Source organism: Maylandia zebra, linkage group LG8, assembly GCF_041146795.1.
Source record: "Maylandia zebra isolate NMK-2024a linkage group LG8, Mzebra_GT3a, whole genome shotgun sequence".
NCBI classification, from domain to species: domain Eukaryota; kingdom Metazoa; phylum Chordata; class Actinopteri; order Cichliformes; family Cichlidae; genus Maylandia; species Maylandia zebra.
This window is the reverse complement of record NC_135174.1, coordinates 12585100-12600742: the sequence shown is the minus strand read 5'-3', so window position 1 is coordinate 12600742 and position 15643 is coordinate 12585100. Positions and strand designations below refer to the sequence as shown.

The following is a 15643-nucleotide window of genomic DNA, read 5'->3' as shown; positions in this document are numbered from 1 at the left end:
GTGTTACAGTCCGGCAGGATACAGAACATGAAAACTGATCCTGTGTGGGGATCTCTTTAAGCACTTGAGGCACACCAGCATCGCTCACTCGCAGGCCAGCTTGCCATCAAAGGATGAGAGGGTGATGGCAAAAGCTTGCAGGGCACACATAGGGAAACTGTAGTCCATCGAGAAGACGTCCTCAGCTATGCGGCCAAACTGCATCACGATGTAGTCCTCTGGAAAAAACAGGAGGGCATTGAAGTTAATGAGCCAAATCGTTTCTCCAGTGGTTATTCAGAGACGGACAATAAGTCGCCCTACCATTGTCAGGGTGGATGATCTGGAAGTTTTTGACAGAGGCCTGGGTGACACGTCCGTGAAAGTTGAGCACGTACGACTGAGTCTGTTCGTTCCAGCTCGGGGATTTGTTCACCAAGGTGACCAGTTTGTCCGTGTTGCCATTTGCATGGCGGGTCAACAGAGTCTCCAGGTCCTGGAATAAGAGGATAAGATAAGTTGATCTGAAATAATTCACTCCTATCACAGGTTTAATAACACTGTGAATGAGTTTTATGTTTTACTTATACATTTTTGGGCCGGATGACCACTCTTTCATCATTCTCCAGCATGCCAGGGATGAGCACCGTCATCTTCCTTGGACCCTTGAAACCCAGCACATTTGTCTCCTGGAATGTGATAAATGGTTGTGATGCATGTTGGAAAGCTTTGTCTGTTCTGCAAATAGTGTGTGTGTGTGTGTGTGTGTGTGTGTGTGTGTGTGTGTGTGTGTGTGTGTGTGTGTGTGTGTGTGTGTGTGGTACCTACGTAGCAAATTGCTGCTAGCTCTTGCCTCACTGATTCACACTCTTTTATGAAAGGTTTTTTCTCCGGGTTTTCACCTCCATCATAGACTGTGAACTTTGTACCTAGCACATTTGACCTGAAACAAATGAGTCCTATCACAATCATGATCTAAAACAATTTGAGCTAGCACACACACCACAGATGCTTTGATGCTCACTTATTTTTTCCGGTAAGTCAGCATTGCAGATCTTTGTTAGGGAAAAGGCCAGAGTGGTGACAAGTGCTTTTAAACCCCAACTATTAGCCGGGCTCACTCTTCAGATGGCTGTCAGTTCACTTTGGTCCAGATTGGAACATCAGCAATCACAGATGGAGTGCAGTGGCTTTTTTTTTTTTACACATTCGTGGTGCTCTCACACTAATCTTATGGTGCTTTTTCTTGAGTTCTTTATGTCTGTAGCTGGAGCCTCCCATGTGTCATAGATTCTATTGCAGGGCAAATGATTTCTGGCTAAGCCAGACAGGTTACTGTGCATTTGAAGTGTTAATAATAATAATAATAATGGATACTTTATTGATCCCCATGGGGAAATTACTTGTTTTTCTCTGCATTTGACCCATTCACTCAGTGAAGCAGTGGGCAGCCCACTAAGCAGGCGCCCGGGGAGCAGTGTGTAGGGACGGTACCTTGCTCAGGGGTACCTCAGGGTAGCCGTTAAGTGGATTCGAACCGCCGACCTTCCGATCATGGGGCGACCAACAGTTCTAAGGAACAGTTGTTAGACATAAGGCAACTGGGCACGTGCCTGACACGAGCTCTGAGTATCATAAAGGAAATGTGAAGGAGTGTGTACTTTGGTAGTGGTGAAGTGGGAGATCTGTGCAAGATATATGACGGACGCTGCTCGACTGAAGCCAGTTTACTTTAAAACCACGCAGATATTTCATACCTCTCAAAGAAGCAGTCAGCTGGTATAATAAAGCAGACCCTTTCCTGCTCTGTTCAGCTGTCATGAGAACAGTTTGACCATATGGCATGTAAGAAGTGCCAATCCATCTTACTGGAGGTGCTTTGGAGGTGTGAAACGCCTCCAGATTACCTTAACAAACTTACAGCGAGAGTGGCAAAGGTCGGCATGGCTGTGAATGCTGCAGATAAGACAATTCTTTAAAGAAAGCAAAGTAAAAATCACAACTTTTACTTTGCTTTACTTTTACTATAACTCGCTGAATTAATTTTTATGAAAAACCTGAATTTTCTATGTAAATAAAAAGGTTTAAAAAGTGAGTTCAGCTGTCCAAAGATCTCCAAGGAATTTTGGGATGAAAATGACCGAGGTTACAACCGATCAGAGCTGTGGCACAAGACCAAAAGACCAGATCATACTACATTTTTTCATTTTAAATGGTGAAATCACCTTAGTTTTCCTATGTAGGAGTTTGTATCTCTGGATAGATTTGTGGGGTCAGTAGAGATGAGATAGTTGGATGTTTTGCACTTCTTTCTCTTTCGGCCCGCCATTAGAAACACCTAGAGGTGGCACAGTGGTTAAACAGAGGGAGAGAATGATGCTTTGACACAAATACGACAGCAAAATGAAATTACTGTAGCTAAAATCAGTGCACCAACCCTCTTTCCATCCTCTTTCTCCATGTGGAGGTAGTAAGTTGGGTAAATGCCCTTCTCCATGCCTCTCCTGTCCCTCGTGACCCTGCACTGGATCGTCACATCTCTAGGAGCAGGACGTAAGGCAAACTTCTCAAGATCTTCCACTGATATTGGAGAAGTTGGCTGAAAAGAAAAAGGATGTAAATGATTTTTTGAGATCTTTTCCATTTGTTTTTTTGTTTGTTTTTGCTTCTTGCGCCTGTAACGTCTTACTCTTTCATTAGATTCACTGGCTGTAGATGAACTCTCCCTGTAGTTGGAGTTCAGGGACGCTAGACTTCGTGTAGTTTTCTCTGCTTTGTGTGACTTTTTCTCTTTTTTCTCTTTCTCTTGGACCTCCTCGTCTTTGCTCTCGTCACTTATTTGGCATCTGGCTATGGAGATAAACAATGACAATGTTCTTTTATAAAACTTTAAAGAACCGGGGATCATACAGAATACCTCCAGATGTTGATTCTGTTCATCTGGACGTGGCGTTTTGTGGGAGAAACGTTTCGTCAGTCGAGACTGAAGAAGTCACTTGGATGAGTGACGAAACATTTCTCCCACAAAACGCTATGTCCAGATGAACAGAATCAACTTTTGGAGATTTACTTTCCTGGATGATTGAGAATGCATCAAGACATCATGCAGAACAGATTTTTCTCTCACATGTGTCCAGGTCTTTTTTCCTTTTAGGTGTTTGAGAAGCATTCCTCTGAAGCCCATCTTCTTCTTCTTCTTCTTCTTCTTGTTCAGCTTCACTTTGATCTTGTTTAGTCTTCTCTGGGCTTACCTCTGCTGACACTGCTTCAGACGTTAAAGCCTCCTGTAGGTTCTTCTCTGTAAAAGAGCAGACATTTGCATAAAGCTTGATGTGAAGCTCCTTTAATTTAATGGAAGTGGGTTTTTTCTTGTTAGATGCAAAGCTCTTAGAGTGGAAGTATGAATTTGTTTTATTACTTTTGCGCTCTTGTTTGGTTGTCTTATTTGTCTTCGGTGCGTCGACAGAGTCTTTGCTCTTCTTCTTTGTTTTTTTCTCCTTCTTCTCCGTGTCTTTTTCTTTCTTCTTTTCTTCTGTCTCTTCCACCTCTGAAAAAGCAGTTAGTTGCTGATCAATAGGCGTCTGTAACGAACAGCGTTCATCAAAGCACGGGACAGTTTCTTACATGACCGCTTACGTTTGGCTTTGTCCTTTTTCACATCTTTCTTCTTTGTCTTTTTCCCTTCCGCTTGGGCTTCGTTGGCCCCTTCGTATTTCACCTCAGGCTCTCTGTCAATCTCCAAGTTCATTTTCTTGGGAACGACTGGCTTCTCTGCAGGCATCTCATCTAACTCCACATTTGCTGTTGTGTCACCTTCACCAAGTGTAATCACATCCAGTGGGTTATCATGGGCATGCTCAACTTGATCTTCAAAATAAGCAAAAAACAAACAAACAAAAAAGATTTATAAATGATGAAAAAATAAAAAATTAAATCACACATTGTAAAGACATGTTTAGTTTTTTTTTAATGATTTATTCTAATTAATTATTCTAACACCAACCACTAAGAGAAGTGCTACTCAGTGATTGGCTGATCAACAGAGGCGTCTCATCAGAGTGGACAGCTTTGTGCTTTCGATTCTTCTCTCGAGTGTCCCGGTTGGTCAACACCATTTGAGAATCAGCTCTCTTCTTCTGCTGCTTCTTCATCAAAAGGGTTCGCTGTGGGTCACACATCAGACAAACTCAGTCTCTACACAGTGTTCACACATGGAAATATATTTACATAGATATGGTCCAAATGGGCTCTTGAGAGTCATTAATAAAACAATGTTCTGCTTTCTCTCTCATGCAACTGAATTCAGTTGAATTCAATTTTATTTATGTATTGCCAAATCACAACAACAGTCACCTAAAAGTGCTTATATTTAAGGTAAAGACCCAACAGTCAGAGGACGAGCACTTGGCAACAGTGGGAAGGAAAAACTCCCCTTTACCAGGAAGAAAGCTCCAGGAGAACCAGGCTAAGGGAAGGGCTCTGGGAAGTTAGATAGTGAGTTGTAGTGGTTTTAATTCTGGACAGCCTAAATGATTGCTCATGCACCTGCATTTTCATTTTCACAGTTTACTACACTAATACTGCTAGTTCTTAATTTAGGATTAGTACTTTACTACTATGGGTTACGTGCTGACGTGACTACTATAGGGCATATATGTAAAGCTTAAATAGATCAAAACCGCATACTGTGTAGCATAAACGTGTCTGGGACTTGAAGTTTAGCAGCTCAGGAAACAGCAGGTGGTTCTGACACAGACTGTGACCTTTTCCAACTGGAGAAAGATTTTTTTTTTTTAAATGTATCTATTTTTGTAAAGCTATGCTTAAATGTTAGTACTTGTGAGCAACAATTGACAAAATTTTAGTGTTTGCTCCAGTCTCACTGTGACAGTCTTGCATGCTTTTTACAAAATGGTAAAACCTATGTAATGTTTGCAATTACGATTCTTGTACCAGTGGAAACTAGAATATATAAAAGATATATTTAAATTATAATCATTGTATCTTCACCTGGTTGTCCAGCTTCTGTTGTCGTATGTCGGGCTCCTCCATGTCCGGGTAAAACCTCCCTATTAACTGATGAAGCAGTCACTAGATGAATCAGAGTATCTGCAAACAAAAGATGAAGTCCACCATCAACGCTCAAGGTGAGAACAATTAAAAAATGTCGACTGTGTCCAGAGAAAAACCCACTACGTGCAATTAAGGACGGAAAGCGGGTGTTTGATTGTGCCGCCCAGCTCCATCTGCCAGTCTGTCCACCTGCGTGCAGCAGAAGGCAAAGTAGATTAAATGGGGATAATGTTCTTAAACTGCAGCGGCAGCTCAGTCAGGGTGACGAGCAGCCTGTTGAACAGGCTTTCCATACTACTTCATGAAGATGTTAAGGCCTGCAGCAGAAACGTGAGGCAAGAGAAACAGGAATGTGGTGCCCCCATCCACTTCCAGCTCCTCCATCACTTACCCCGTAAACAAACACGGAAGCCACAGCAGTCGCACAGATAGCCCCCAAAGCTTCTCGCTATTAGGTTTGCTATGCATCGCTTTGGATTCAGTTAATGACACCCCCCCCCCCCCCCCCCCCCCCAAAAAACCCCCCCCAAAACATAAACATAAACAAAAAACAAAAAAACAAAAGCACACAGCTGTTGACAGAAAACTCAGGCAGGTTTATGGCGTTGCCATGGTTACAGCTTCACGCAGCGATGGAGAGCTTAAAAAGAGCTCCAAACCCAGCATCTTTAATTTTCTTTTATTTATCACACAACAGCCTGGCTCATTACATCTTTCGCCTGCAATTTTTTTTCTCTCTGTTTATTTTTAGATTTAACTTTCGACTCTTCATCCTGCATTATGTTGGCACTACGTTTGGCATAACGATCCGAAAACATACAGCCAAAGGTCGTTAGCCTCCTATTTTCAGCCACAAGAACAAGAAATCCAACAGCAGATGGATGACTCCCACAGAGCGCTGATCTCATCATCATGGGTTTAACCGAGGACTTGCAAATGTACCAAGTGATGAGGTTTTTAATTAATTCATTATTATTGTTTTGGTTTTCTTTTTGTTTTGTTTCGTTGTGTGCGTGTGTGTGTGTGTGTGGGGGGGGGGGGGGCACTTCACTTTACATTAAATTATAAGATAATAACAAATCAGTGCGGCTCATGCCGTTACCTTTAAGAGCATTGCTGCATAAATAAGATCTATTAAATTATATAACATGATGTATAATAATGTGATAAACAGTAAAGAAATGTTTATTTTGTTGTTTTATTTTGTAGGACACTGAACCGGAAAAAGAAAAAAGTGGCCTGTTGCTAGGATACAGGTGGCTAACAAAACGGAGCATACTCCAGGCAGATTTATTTTCTGATATATTTTCTTTAAACTGTAAAACATGTTTTGAAGTCTGTCCATTTTAACTATAGCTAGTTATTTCACCTAAAGAAATAATAACTTTTAAAAATGGATGGGACAATTAAGGTATGCTCTTCAAGTTTTATTCGCTGCTTCTGTGTTCGGTTCTCTTTACTTCCTACTCATTTAGCCTCTGTTAATTAAAAAAAAAAACAATTTTGGCATAAATATTCATGTTACATCTTACAATTGACAGAGCTTTTATTATTATTTGTAATGCATTACAATGTATAAAAAGCATCGTTTTCTTTTGTAGCTACCACATGACTTGAAAGCTAAAGTGATGCTATGGTGAGAGCTGGGTCACACACACGGTGCAGATCATTTTCGTTAGCTTCCATTTTATTTACACTTTGCCTGCCTGATTGTAATATTTATCCATGAATCTATTTCCCTCAGGACAGATGTAAGCTACCATGATATGGAAGAGATCAACAAAATGCAATCCATTCCCGATCTGGAGAGGTTTCTGTCACTCATTTATAAACAATAATCACTCAATTATAGGGCACAGACGTTATTTAGGGGGGGTTACTTGTTCTCCTCTGTGACAGTGCTCTGTGCAGTGTGCTTCGAGTTGACCTCCCTGAACCCAGAAAGGGAGTTCTTCTGGAGCTGTACGTTCAGACGGTGCTTTTCTGCAGAGAGCACAGCTTCAACAAAGAACAAACGTCTACTCTCTTGTCCATTATCAAGTCAATTCATGAAGCCAACGTGGGTAAGCAAAGTAGCTTTATCTTAACTATGTGTAGTCAGCAAGGCGGGGGTCTATGTGGCTTTGAAAATGATGTGTTTAAAATCAAAACAGTACAAATGATCTCTTCTCCTCACAACATTTGTTTAGCGCAGACTCAACTCTTCTGTTAAGTCTGTAAAAAAAATACAGTATTTAGGCAATTGAAGGAAATACTGTACAATCTTATGAGTCAGTGATTAACTCAGTAAGATTGTTGACCTAGTGTCACGTGACTTGCATCACCACCATTAAATGCCAAAGTATCCTTTAACTTTACATGACATGTGTCTGAACCTCCTTTCTTGCAGAAACTCCACTCAATAACTCGGAGCAGTGTTTCAAGTACTGCAGAGAGCTTCTGTTATGCCACTCAGTCAGGGTGTGTGCAAAATTTGGCAGTCACTGTTTCATTTTCAAACTCATACAGATCCACGACTGTAATGCTGATTCATAGTGTGTTTGTGTGTGCGTGTGTGTCTCCCCTCTACAGCGGCCTCCGTTCAGCATCAGCCTCTTCAATGCTGATGAGGTTAACCGTGTCTTAACATACATCCTCAACAACTACATGAAACACTACAAGCTATATAAATATATCTTTACCACACAGGTAAATGTCATGAATTAACTGACTTGAGTTTTCAGTATTTGTCATTAGGTAAAGTAAAATGTATTTCTAAAGCACATAGATTGTATTTAGTGCTACATGCTTGTTTGTGAAATAATAAATTATATCACAAATATACAAACAAACAAATATAGAATAGAATAGAATAGAATAGAATAGAATAACCCTTTATTGTCATTGTCATACAAGGATATTATGGGTGCTCCACGACAGCTGTGCAGGAGTAAAAAAAAAAAAAAATAGTAAAGACATCAGGAATATATAGGAACAGAAGAGATATATACAAACTAGAGGAATATGTATATATGTATGTACAAAGCAATAGAAAGGCACACAATGGAGAGCAAAGTGCTTGGAGAAAAGACTTGGTCTGAATAGATTCTGAGTGGCTAGAGGTGGGTGGGTGTGTTGTGGGGGGATAGTGTTAACAGTCTGAATGGCCCAGGGCAAGAAGCTGTTAGTGAGTCTGGAGGTGCCTACCAGGGGTCACCTGTGATGGCCCTGGTTTTTCCTGAGACAGGAGGATCTGGTGATGGCCTCCAGGGGTGGCAGTGGGCAGCCAATGATTTTTTTGGGCCATGTTAGTTACCCTCTGTGCAGCTTTCCTGTTCTCAGTAGTGCCCCCTGTGTACCAAATACATTTTAAGTAAGTTTTTTTTCCACCAACAGGTGAATCTTGATCTGTCTTTGAGATACTCTGGGATGCCGGATATTGGATCCCCTACCGTGGAGGATTCTTCTGCGCCAGGTAAAAAGCAAAGTTTTTAGTAGCATTAAAGTTACATATAGCGGGGGAGAGCAATTATATTTTATTCTCGCCTTTATTCTCCCCTGTTCCCTTTTTTCTTTCTCCCTCTTTCTTTTACCCTCCTGCCTGTCAGTTTAGACAATGCCATATCACACATATACTGTATTAACAGAAATAACACGAATAGAAATGAATAAACAAAAACAGATAAAAGTAACACACGAAGAAGAGCCTATAGAGAATTTACAGAGTTCATCTTGGAAAAGCAAATGTGTTTGGCACAAACAAAGCTGTCAGACAATGAAGACAAAAAAAGGAAAAGCAATCTGAAATCATACAGTGTTAAGATAAGAAAGAAAGTAAATTCAGATGTTTTCAGTCGCATTGCCACAGATGCATAAAATGAAGCAACAAGCTACGCAGTCTGCCTTTACAAACATTTGTGAAAGAATGGGTCGCTCTAAAGAGCTCACTGAATTTGAGCGTGGCGCTGTAATAGGATGTCGCCATTGCAACAACTCATTTTGTAAAAATTTTTCTCTCATACATATTCTACCATCACCTGTAAGTGAGATTATTGCAAAGTAGACGCTTTTAGGAACTGCAGAAACCCAGCCAATGCTCTGCTGGCTCACTTAACTGCAGAGCTCCGACCCTTCTCTGGAATTATCACCAGTACAGAAACAGTATTCCGGGTGCTTCATGGCATGGATTTCTTTGTATAGCTGGCTCAGAAATTCAGTTCATGTAGTGTATAAAAATCGTCTTCTACCTCTTTGCAGTGACTACATGTGTGATCCAATCTTGCACAGTTGTGGTTAGAGTGAAATTGGATCAGATGTACTCTTGCAAAACATTCTTAATCTCCTTTTCACTTCCTGTGGAAATGAATATTAAAAGAAAAAAAAACTCCTCCAATCCAGCACCTGCCTTGTTATGTGTTGCATTAAAAATGGGATATTTAGAAAAAAAAAGTAAAAAAAAAAGTACTGAGCTATATTTATTATTACTTTTATCCGACCAGGTGTTGAGAATGAGACAGAGGCGGAAGATGGGACGTCTTCTGAAACACAGCAAGCCTCCATCGCGGCCCCAGCAGGTAAAAATCACGGCAGCGCAGCAGTTATGCTGCAGGCATAACTTTTACAGTCCAACACAGCCCAAGCAAAGTCATGCAAGGAACGGCTTCATTTCCTCTCTTTCAGGAGCCACATCTGAGCTGAAGGCGCTGATAGAGCAACAAGTCAGAGAGCAGATGATGCTTGTGTCTGGGCAACTAGATCAGCGGATTAAAGAAAAAGCATCTCAGCAAAACAGTGCTTTAGATTACTCACAGAACAGCCACAAAGCCAAAAAATAACACACTTTTTTTTTACCCCATCTAGATAGGTGGTAGATTTCAAATAAAGCACTCCTACAAAGCAGCACGATTAAAACATTTGTTTTATTGTCAATAAAACCATTTTTCTCCATGTACAGCACAACATACTTTATACCTGCATTTATATAATTACATGTTTTTTTCCCCAAACAGGCACTTCCAGGAAATCAAAAGAACGTAATTCTCTCTAGATGAAAGAATGAACTGAGTTAGGAATGGTGCTTGTTAGTTTTACAGTCGCAAACGATGTTCACAGTTAGTCTTGAGTGGGTTTCCTGTTGAGGAATGCTTGCATGCATGAAACACGACAAACACTCCAAATATTTAACTTGAATATTTCACACATGTGCCCCAGTGCTGACTCGTAATACTGGCATATATGTAAATCTGAGCTTTAACGCAGCACTTCTATGTACCTGTATGTGTCTAATAAAGGAGACTTATTATGCTTTTTCCTTATTTTCTGCTGTTTTTGTAGTATTACAATGTTACGTGTTATATTAAAGTTTCAGGTAATAAGGAAGAAAGTTGGCTTAATGGTCGCGTGGCCTGAAGGTCTGCACTAATGCGCAGTAAAAGACATACAAGTGTTTTTATGAACCGTGAATCGTGCAAAGCTACTCAAGTAGAGTCAATATGAGCATACTAGGTATATAACTAATAACTAATCTCAGTGCTTTGATTTCCACTTAACCTACACAGTGCTTTCTCTACATCAGAGGGGTCAAACACACACACTGTGGGCCACTCGTCTTGTAAGTCGTTAAGAGCGACACTTAATTTCACCATCATCTGTTTAGTAAATGTAGGATTTATTAAATACATAATTGTACTCGCCGCTAAAAGAAAAGGAACATTTTTAAGATTTTTTTAAAATAGATTTTTATTATGAAACACTTTTACTTGCGATCAAATTGGGCTGCATGTGGCCCATGAATTAAAATGAGTTTGACGCCACTGGCCTACTCAGTTATAACGGACGATTAACACATAAAATCCTAAATATATATTATGATGAGTTTTACTAAAGAGATCGTGCAAGGTGTCCTCAACGGCAAATTGCACTGCAAACCGGATGACCTGACAGGGAGTTTCAGACAACAACAGATAAGGAATATTAAGTGGTGCATGCTTATCTTGAACTTTCAGAGCCACGATGCGCATTAAGGCACACAAAGATCCCCCGTCCCTGCATTCCTTATCTTGAAACAGTAACTCGATGGAGCAAACACCGCAATGACAGCACATGCAAACGGATACATAAAAGCGTTTTTGAGCGACGAGGTTGACCTTTTATGTTTCAAACTCCTCCAGCTCTAGCAGCATGATCTTAGCAGTGTTCTGAAAGAGGGCTGCTCGGTTCTGCTGCTCCCCTTTCTTGACCCAGTGCCCGTAGATCCGGAAGGCGCAGCCGTCGATGAGCTTGCGCACGCCGCGGATGGAGTAAGGATCCCTCGCCAGCACCTCTCGGGTTAGCGGCCGCACCCTGCGGTAGCGGCTGTACATCCTGATGCAGGCGAGCACGCTCACTATCAGAACCTGGATGCATGGAAGCATGTGGAAGTTATTTCCTTTTTCCACAGACAGTTTAAATCAGCGGCAATAACAATGCTGGGCTAACACAGCGGCTCACCCTAAACGTCTTTCTGGGGCTGAAGAGCCTCACATCCTCCCGCTGGTACTGCCTGAAGAAGGAATGGGCCAAGGCTTGCTCAGCAGTGAGACGGTTAGCTGGGTCCACCACCAGCAGCCTGGATATCTGAGTATCACAAGCACAAAGATTACAGAAGTACACATGAATGATTTAAGAGATGCAAATACTGCAATATGATTTATTCTTTGCACTGAAAATGTCAATATTAGGGTTGCTGCAGTACAGAATAAGCTGACTGTATGAGCTTACCAGATCCTTCACAGTGTCAGACCGGTCGTCCCACTCTGGGGAGCTGAACTGATAGCGACCCTCCATTATCATCCTCAGCATCAGCATCTGCTTACGGTGCCAGAATGGAGGCGAGCCAGCTAGTAAGGTGAAGAGGATGACTCCACAGGCCCAGCTTAGAAACACACACCATGCAAATGTTAGAAACGGCAGTGAGAAGTAGCACGTTTGTAAATCTCCGCCGAACAAAGACAGACTCACAGATCGACCTCCTTGCCGTAGCCTGGGTGCATTTCATCCATGGAACACTTTAGTATTTCGGGCGCCAAATAACCAGGTGTCCCACAGAGCTCTGATTATAACAGAAAAGATTGTTTTAAACTAATAATGGATGAACACTTGTCACAGGATATGCTCATGATCCACAGCCATACCTCGAAGCTTCTCCCCAGGTTGTAGCTGCACGGAAAAACCAAAGTCAGAGAGTTTGATATGGCCATAATCGTCCAGGAGAATGTTCTCCGGTTTCAGATCCCGGTGTACGATGTTGAGGAAATGAAGGTATTGCACGGCCTCCAGCAGAGCTCGCATCATGCTCCTGTAAAGAACCGAATACACACATTTGATCCGTGTAAAATAGATTTCGTCCGAGCGTGTCTAAGGTTCAGAGTAAACACTGTGTAATATGTTTGTGTAATTTTAATCATATCTTTGGCTTGATTATTCATGGGATACACAACATTGCTGGCTTCACCAAGTGATTAAAATGATTGGGTATAAAATGAAAATCTTAGAGAATCAGAGCTTCTCAGAAATAAAGATGGGTAGAGAGTCAACAATCTGCAAAAACCTGCATCTAAAAATTGTGAAGCAATTTTAGAATAATGTTCCTCAATGAGTTGCAAAGACTTTGAATACCTCATTATCTACTATACATAATATGAACTCCCATAACCTCAACTCAGAGAATCTAGAGAAATCTCTGTACGCAAGCAACAAAGCTAAAAAGCAGCACTGCGACTGTGATCTTGCACATCTGGAAAGGCAACATCTGTGATGAAATGTATATACAAGTTTTAGAGCAACATGTGCTCCCATCCAGACATTTTTTCTGGGAAGGCCTTGCATTTTTCAGCAGGACAATGCTAATAACAAACACTACAAAACTACAACAACCACCCCAAAAACATGAGTGTTTTTCTTTTTTAAAGCTGCAGCTTTGAGGCTTCGGCTTTTTTGATGTGAGATTAAGTTGGGCTGCGTGACACGAGATTAAAAGTGGGAGTCGACACCAAACGTGTGATTATATTTAGATATTCAGCAGCTCTTTAACGCAGAGCTGCTCGCTGGATAACTTTTAAATAAAATCTTGAAAGGCGGCATATTTTGCAATATGGTCTGCAGAAACAGAACTTTATGATGTGCCCAATGCAAAATGCTGCTAGTATTAATTAATACAGATATAGTGCAGTCATGCTGCGGCTCACCTGGTTTCCTTCTCACTTAAGGTAACTTTTTCTGTGAGGTAGTCAAACAGCTCTCCACGTCTCATGCTGTCAACAAAAGACAGCAAATTGACAAATGTTGTTGAAAAAAAATTGAATTTCAGGTTGGGAGTGTAAAAAGTATTTAGTTTAATAGTTTTTTGTCCTCATACTCACAGATCAAACACCAAAAATATGAATGTAGCAGACTCATAGGAATCAATGAGGGTGACTAAAGGGAATGAAACAGAAGAAAACTTTAACACTTACCAAACTTTATGGAAAGAAATTTTATGATTCCTTAACAAAAGGAGAGAGAACAGCAACGTACTGATGGAGGGGTGTCCCTTCACCATGTTGAGCACTTGGATCTCTTTCAGCGTGGAAATTTTCACCTCCTCCAACTGCTGGATTGTCATCTTCTCAGCTGTGATCTCGATAATCTTCACCGCCAGCTCCTGGCCCGTGTGTCTGTGCACACACCTGCGCACCACACTGCTCACACCCCTGACAATGAGCATACAATACAGTGCATTTTCAACATTATTAAAGAAATGACACGGTTTTAAAAATGTACACAGTAGCTCTGTGTACAGTATTTGTGCACAGTATTTGCCCCATTCCACTTACATGTTTCAGATCATTATACTCATTTTAATATTAGACAACGATAACCTGAACACACTTTTGTTCCACTCTTCTTAGAATTCAGATGTGGACTTGCTGGTGTGTTTTGGATCATTGTTCTGCTGCATAACCCGTGTGGGCTTGAGTGTCAGTGGCTTAACAGACTGCTGTACATTCTCCTTCTGGATCTTCTGGTAGAGCGCAGAATTCATTGTTTCATCAATTATAGCAAGTTATTGAGGTTCTGAGGCAGTAAAGCAGCTCCTGGGGCAAGTTAGGCCCACAGTTCTTTAGATGTAGCTCTGGGTTCTTTTGTGACGTCTTGGATGTTGTCGGTGGCATCTTGGAGTCATTTTAAGGCCGGCCACTCCTAGGAAGGTTCACCGCATTTTCAGGTTTTCTCCATTTCTCCATGGAGTTCCAAAGGCTTGTTTTTGTAACTCTTTCAAGATTGATAGATGTCAGTAACTTTTTTTTCCACCTTTAATAAACAAAAACTGCATTTAAGATAAGATAAGATAAGATAAGATAGAACTTTATTAATCCCTCGGGTGGGTTCCTCTGGGAAATTCGATTTCCAAAAAAGCACAGCACCGACAGAAGTTACAGAGTTATACACACACACATATATATAAATACAGAGACAATATAAATAAAATATACGAAGGGGATAAATAGAATAAATAGGAATAAAAATAAAAATACAAGTGAATTGCACATTTCAAGTATTGAGTCTATTGCACCGTTGACTATTTACAAAAGTATTGCACAAAAGGTATTGCACAGTGAGGTGAAGAGGCACTACAGCTTAGTTGTTCCCTCCTTTGTCCTCCTGTTTCCCCTCCCTCTCCCCTCCCTCTCTCCTCCTTTCGAATTTATTTGGGTTATCTTTGTCTAATATTTAAAATTTATTGATGATATGAAACATACAGTGTAACAAATATGAAAAGCAACGACAGCAACAAACAAATCACGATGGATGCTTTTTAACAGCATTGTATATCTATTTTGGTTGACTTACCTGCCAATCACCTCTTTAGGATCATACTTCTGATAAAACTCCTTGGCCCCCACCCAGTCTGGTAGTTCGTCCCCAACAACGATGTCTTTGGTCATGTTTACAGCTTATGGAGCTGTTAAAAAAAATAGTCACGTGTCTTAGTTTGTACCAGTGGTTCTGAATAAACAGGAACTAGTTACCTAACTCTTGTGCCCTTAGCTTTAGTTTAAATCTAGTTAGCAGGTCAAACGTGTATACACACATCTCCTCGACCTATTGTTATTTAGAAGTCCATCAAAACGGTTAGGTAACTGTCTTTGCTATGGCCTTGATACAGCAGCAGGTTCACTGACCGAACAGGAAGCTACTCACCATTTATGCAATCAAACGACAAGACAGAGAGGGAAACGAGGAATCAGGAAGCCCTCTCAGGTCGAGGAATCTATAGTGAAGCCATAACGTGTGCGATTAAGCGGCTACAGTAACGAAATTAGCTACCGTTAATGTTAACAGCAGTTAGCTATCACCTGAGCACTGTTTACATTCTGGTCACAGTCCTGGAAGTTATTATTACAGTGTGCCGCAGGAGCGCCCCCGAGAGGCCGGAGGGGACGTGACAGCATGGTTTGCATTTTTGAGGTCTCTAATACACTCTCCAGATGAATTCGAGTAGCTGCACTTCAAAGCACCGTATCCCAAGGAAGTAGTCCGTGTTTTGAGTGATTTTCTTAATTTTACTTGTTGTTACCAACGGGAATACTTA

General features: G+C 41.0%; 3 protein-coding genes across 13 annotated transcripts; 1 reads left to right on the top strand and 2 right to left on the bottom strand.

Moving 5' to 3' along the window:
* Positions 1–45: 45 nt before the first annotated feature.
* si:dkey-220f10.4 (uncharacterized) lies at positions 46–5548 on the bottom strand. Of its 3 annotated transcripts, none has more exons than XM_024803436.2 (14): positions 5444–5538; positions 5173–5241; positions 4990–5088; positions 3983–4142; positions 3616–3846; positions 3398–3526; positions 3107–3277; positions 2669–2829; positions 2417–2578; positions 2205–2317; positions 808–922; positions 570–668; positions 304–475; positions 46–218 (listed from the first exon to the last, which is right to left on the bottom strand). In XM_024803436.2, the coding sequence occupies exons 3-14, from the start codon at positions 5029–5031 to the stop codon at positions 85–87; spliced, it is 1689 nt and encodes a 562-aa protein (XP_024659204.1). In that variant the 5' UTR covers positions 5032–5088; positions 5173–5241; positions 5444–5538; the 3' UTR covers positions 46–84. The 3 variants fall into 3 exon arrangements, with proteins under 3 accessions (XP_024659204.1, XP_024659205.1, XP_024659206.1); XM_024803437.2 differs by having other exon boundaries at positions 5180–5241; XM_024803438.2 differs by lacking the exon at positions 5173–5241 and having other exon boundaries at positions 5444–5548.
* A 112-nt stretch (positions 5549–5660) lies between these two features.
* cfap119 (cilia and flagella associated protein 119) lies at positions 5661–9930 on the top strand. 9 transcript variants are annotated; one of them, XM_012922180.3, is made up of 10 exons: positions 5663–6005; positions 6262–6308; positions 6654–6688; positions 6802–6862; positions 6952–7115; positions 7442–7512; positions 7624–7740; positions 8428–8506; positions 9531–9605; positions 9712–9930. In XM_012922180.3, the coding sequence occupies exons 4-10, from the start codon at positions 6819–6821 to the stop codon at positions 9864–9866; spliced, it is 705 nt and encodes a 234-aa protein (XP_012777634.1). In that variant the 5' UTR covers positions 5663–6005; positions 6262–6308; positions 6654–6688; positions 6802–6818; the 3' UTR covers positions 9867–9930. The 9 variants fall into 9 exon arrangements, with proteins under 9 accessions (XP_076743470.1, XP_012777634.1, XP_023009148.1 ...); XM_023153380.3 differs by having other exon boundaries at positions 6797–6862; XM_024803439.2 differs by having other exon boundaries at positions 6262–6463; positions 6797–6862.
* A 1-nt stretch (position 9931) lies between these two features.
* Positions 9932–15491, bottom strand: phkg2 (phosphorylase kinase, gamma 2 (testis)). Its single transcript, XM_004562446.6, has 10 exons — positions 15253–15491; positions 14902–15013; positions 13585–13760; positions 13431–13485; positions 13257–13322; positions 12204–12367; positions 12031–12121; positions 11791–11944; positions 11521–11646; positions 9932–11426 (listed from the first exon to the last, which is right to left on the bottom strand). Exons 2-10 carry the CDS (start codon positions 14994–14996, stop codon positions 11181–11183), a joined length of 1173 nt encoding a protein of 390 aa, XP_004562503.2. The 5' UTR covers positions 14997–15013; positions 15253–15491; the 3' UTR covers positions 9932–11180.
* Positions 15492–15643: the final 152 nt, after the last annotated feature.

Coding starts and splice junctions, on each gene's coding strand:
- cfap119 (XM_076887355.1), top strand. CDS start 5,965: ATGGGTTTAACCGAGGACTTGCAAATGTACCAA. Junction 6,689..6,796: donor AAAGCTAAAGTGATGCTATG/GTGAGAGCTGGG, acceptor TATTTCCCTCAG/GACAGATGTAAGCTACCATG. Junction 6,863..6,951: donor TCCATTCCCGATCTGGAGAG/GTTTCTGTCACT, acceptor CCTCTGTGACAG/TGCTCTGTGCAGTGTGCTTC.
- si:dkey-220f10.4 (XM_024803438.2), bottom strand. CDS start 5,031: ATGGAGGAGCCCGACATACGACAACAGAAGCTGGACAACCAG. Junction 3,527..3,615: donor GAAAAAGGACAAAGCCAAAC/GTAAGCGGTCAT, acceptor CTGCTTTTTCAG/AGGTGGAAGAGACAGAAGAA. Junction 923..2,204: donor TCCTACATAGGAAAACTAAG/GTGATTTCACCA, acceptor CATTTGTTTCAG/GTCAAATGTGCTAGGTACAA.
- phkg2 (XM_004562446.6), bottom strand. CDS start 14,996: ATGACCAAAGACATCGTTGTTGGGGACGAACTACCAGACTGGGTGGGG. Junction 13,486..13,584: donor GAAGGGACACCCCTCCATCA/GTACGTTGCTGT, acceptor CATTCCCTTTAG/TCACCCTCATTGATTCCTAT. Junction 11,945..12,030: donor TACGGCAAGGAGGTCGATCT/GTGAGTCTGTCT, acceptor TGTGTTTCTAAG/CTGGGCCTGTGGAGTCATCC.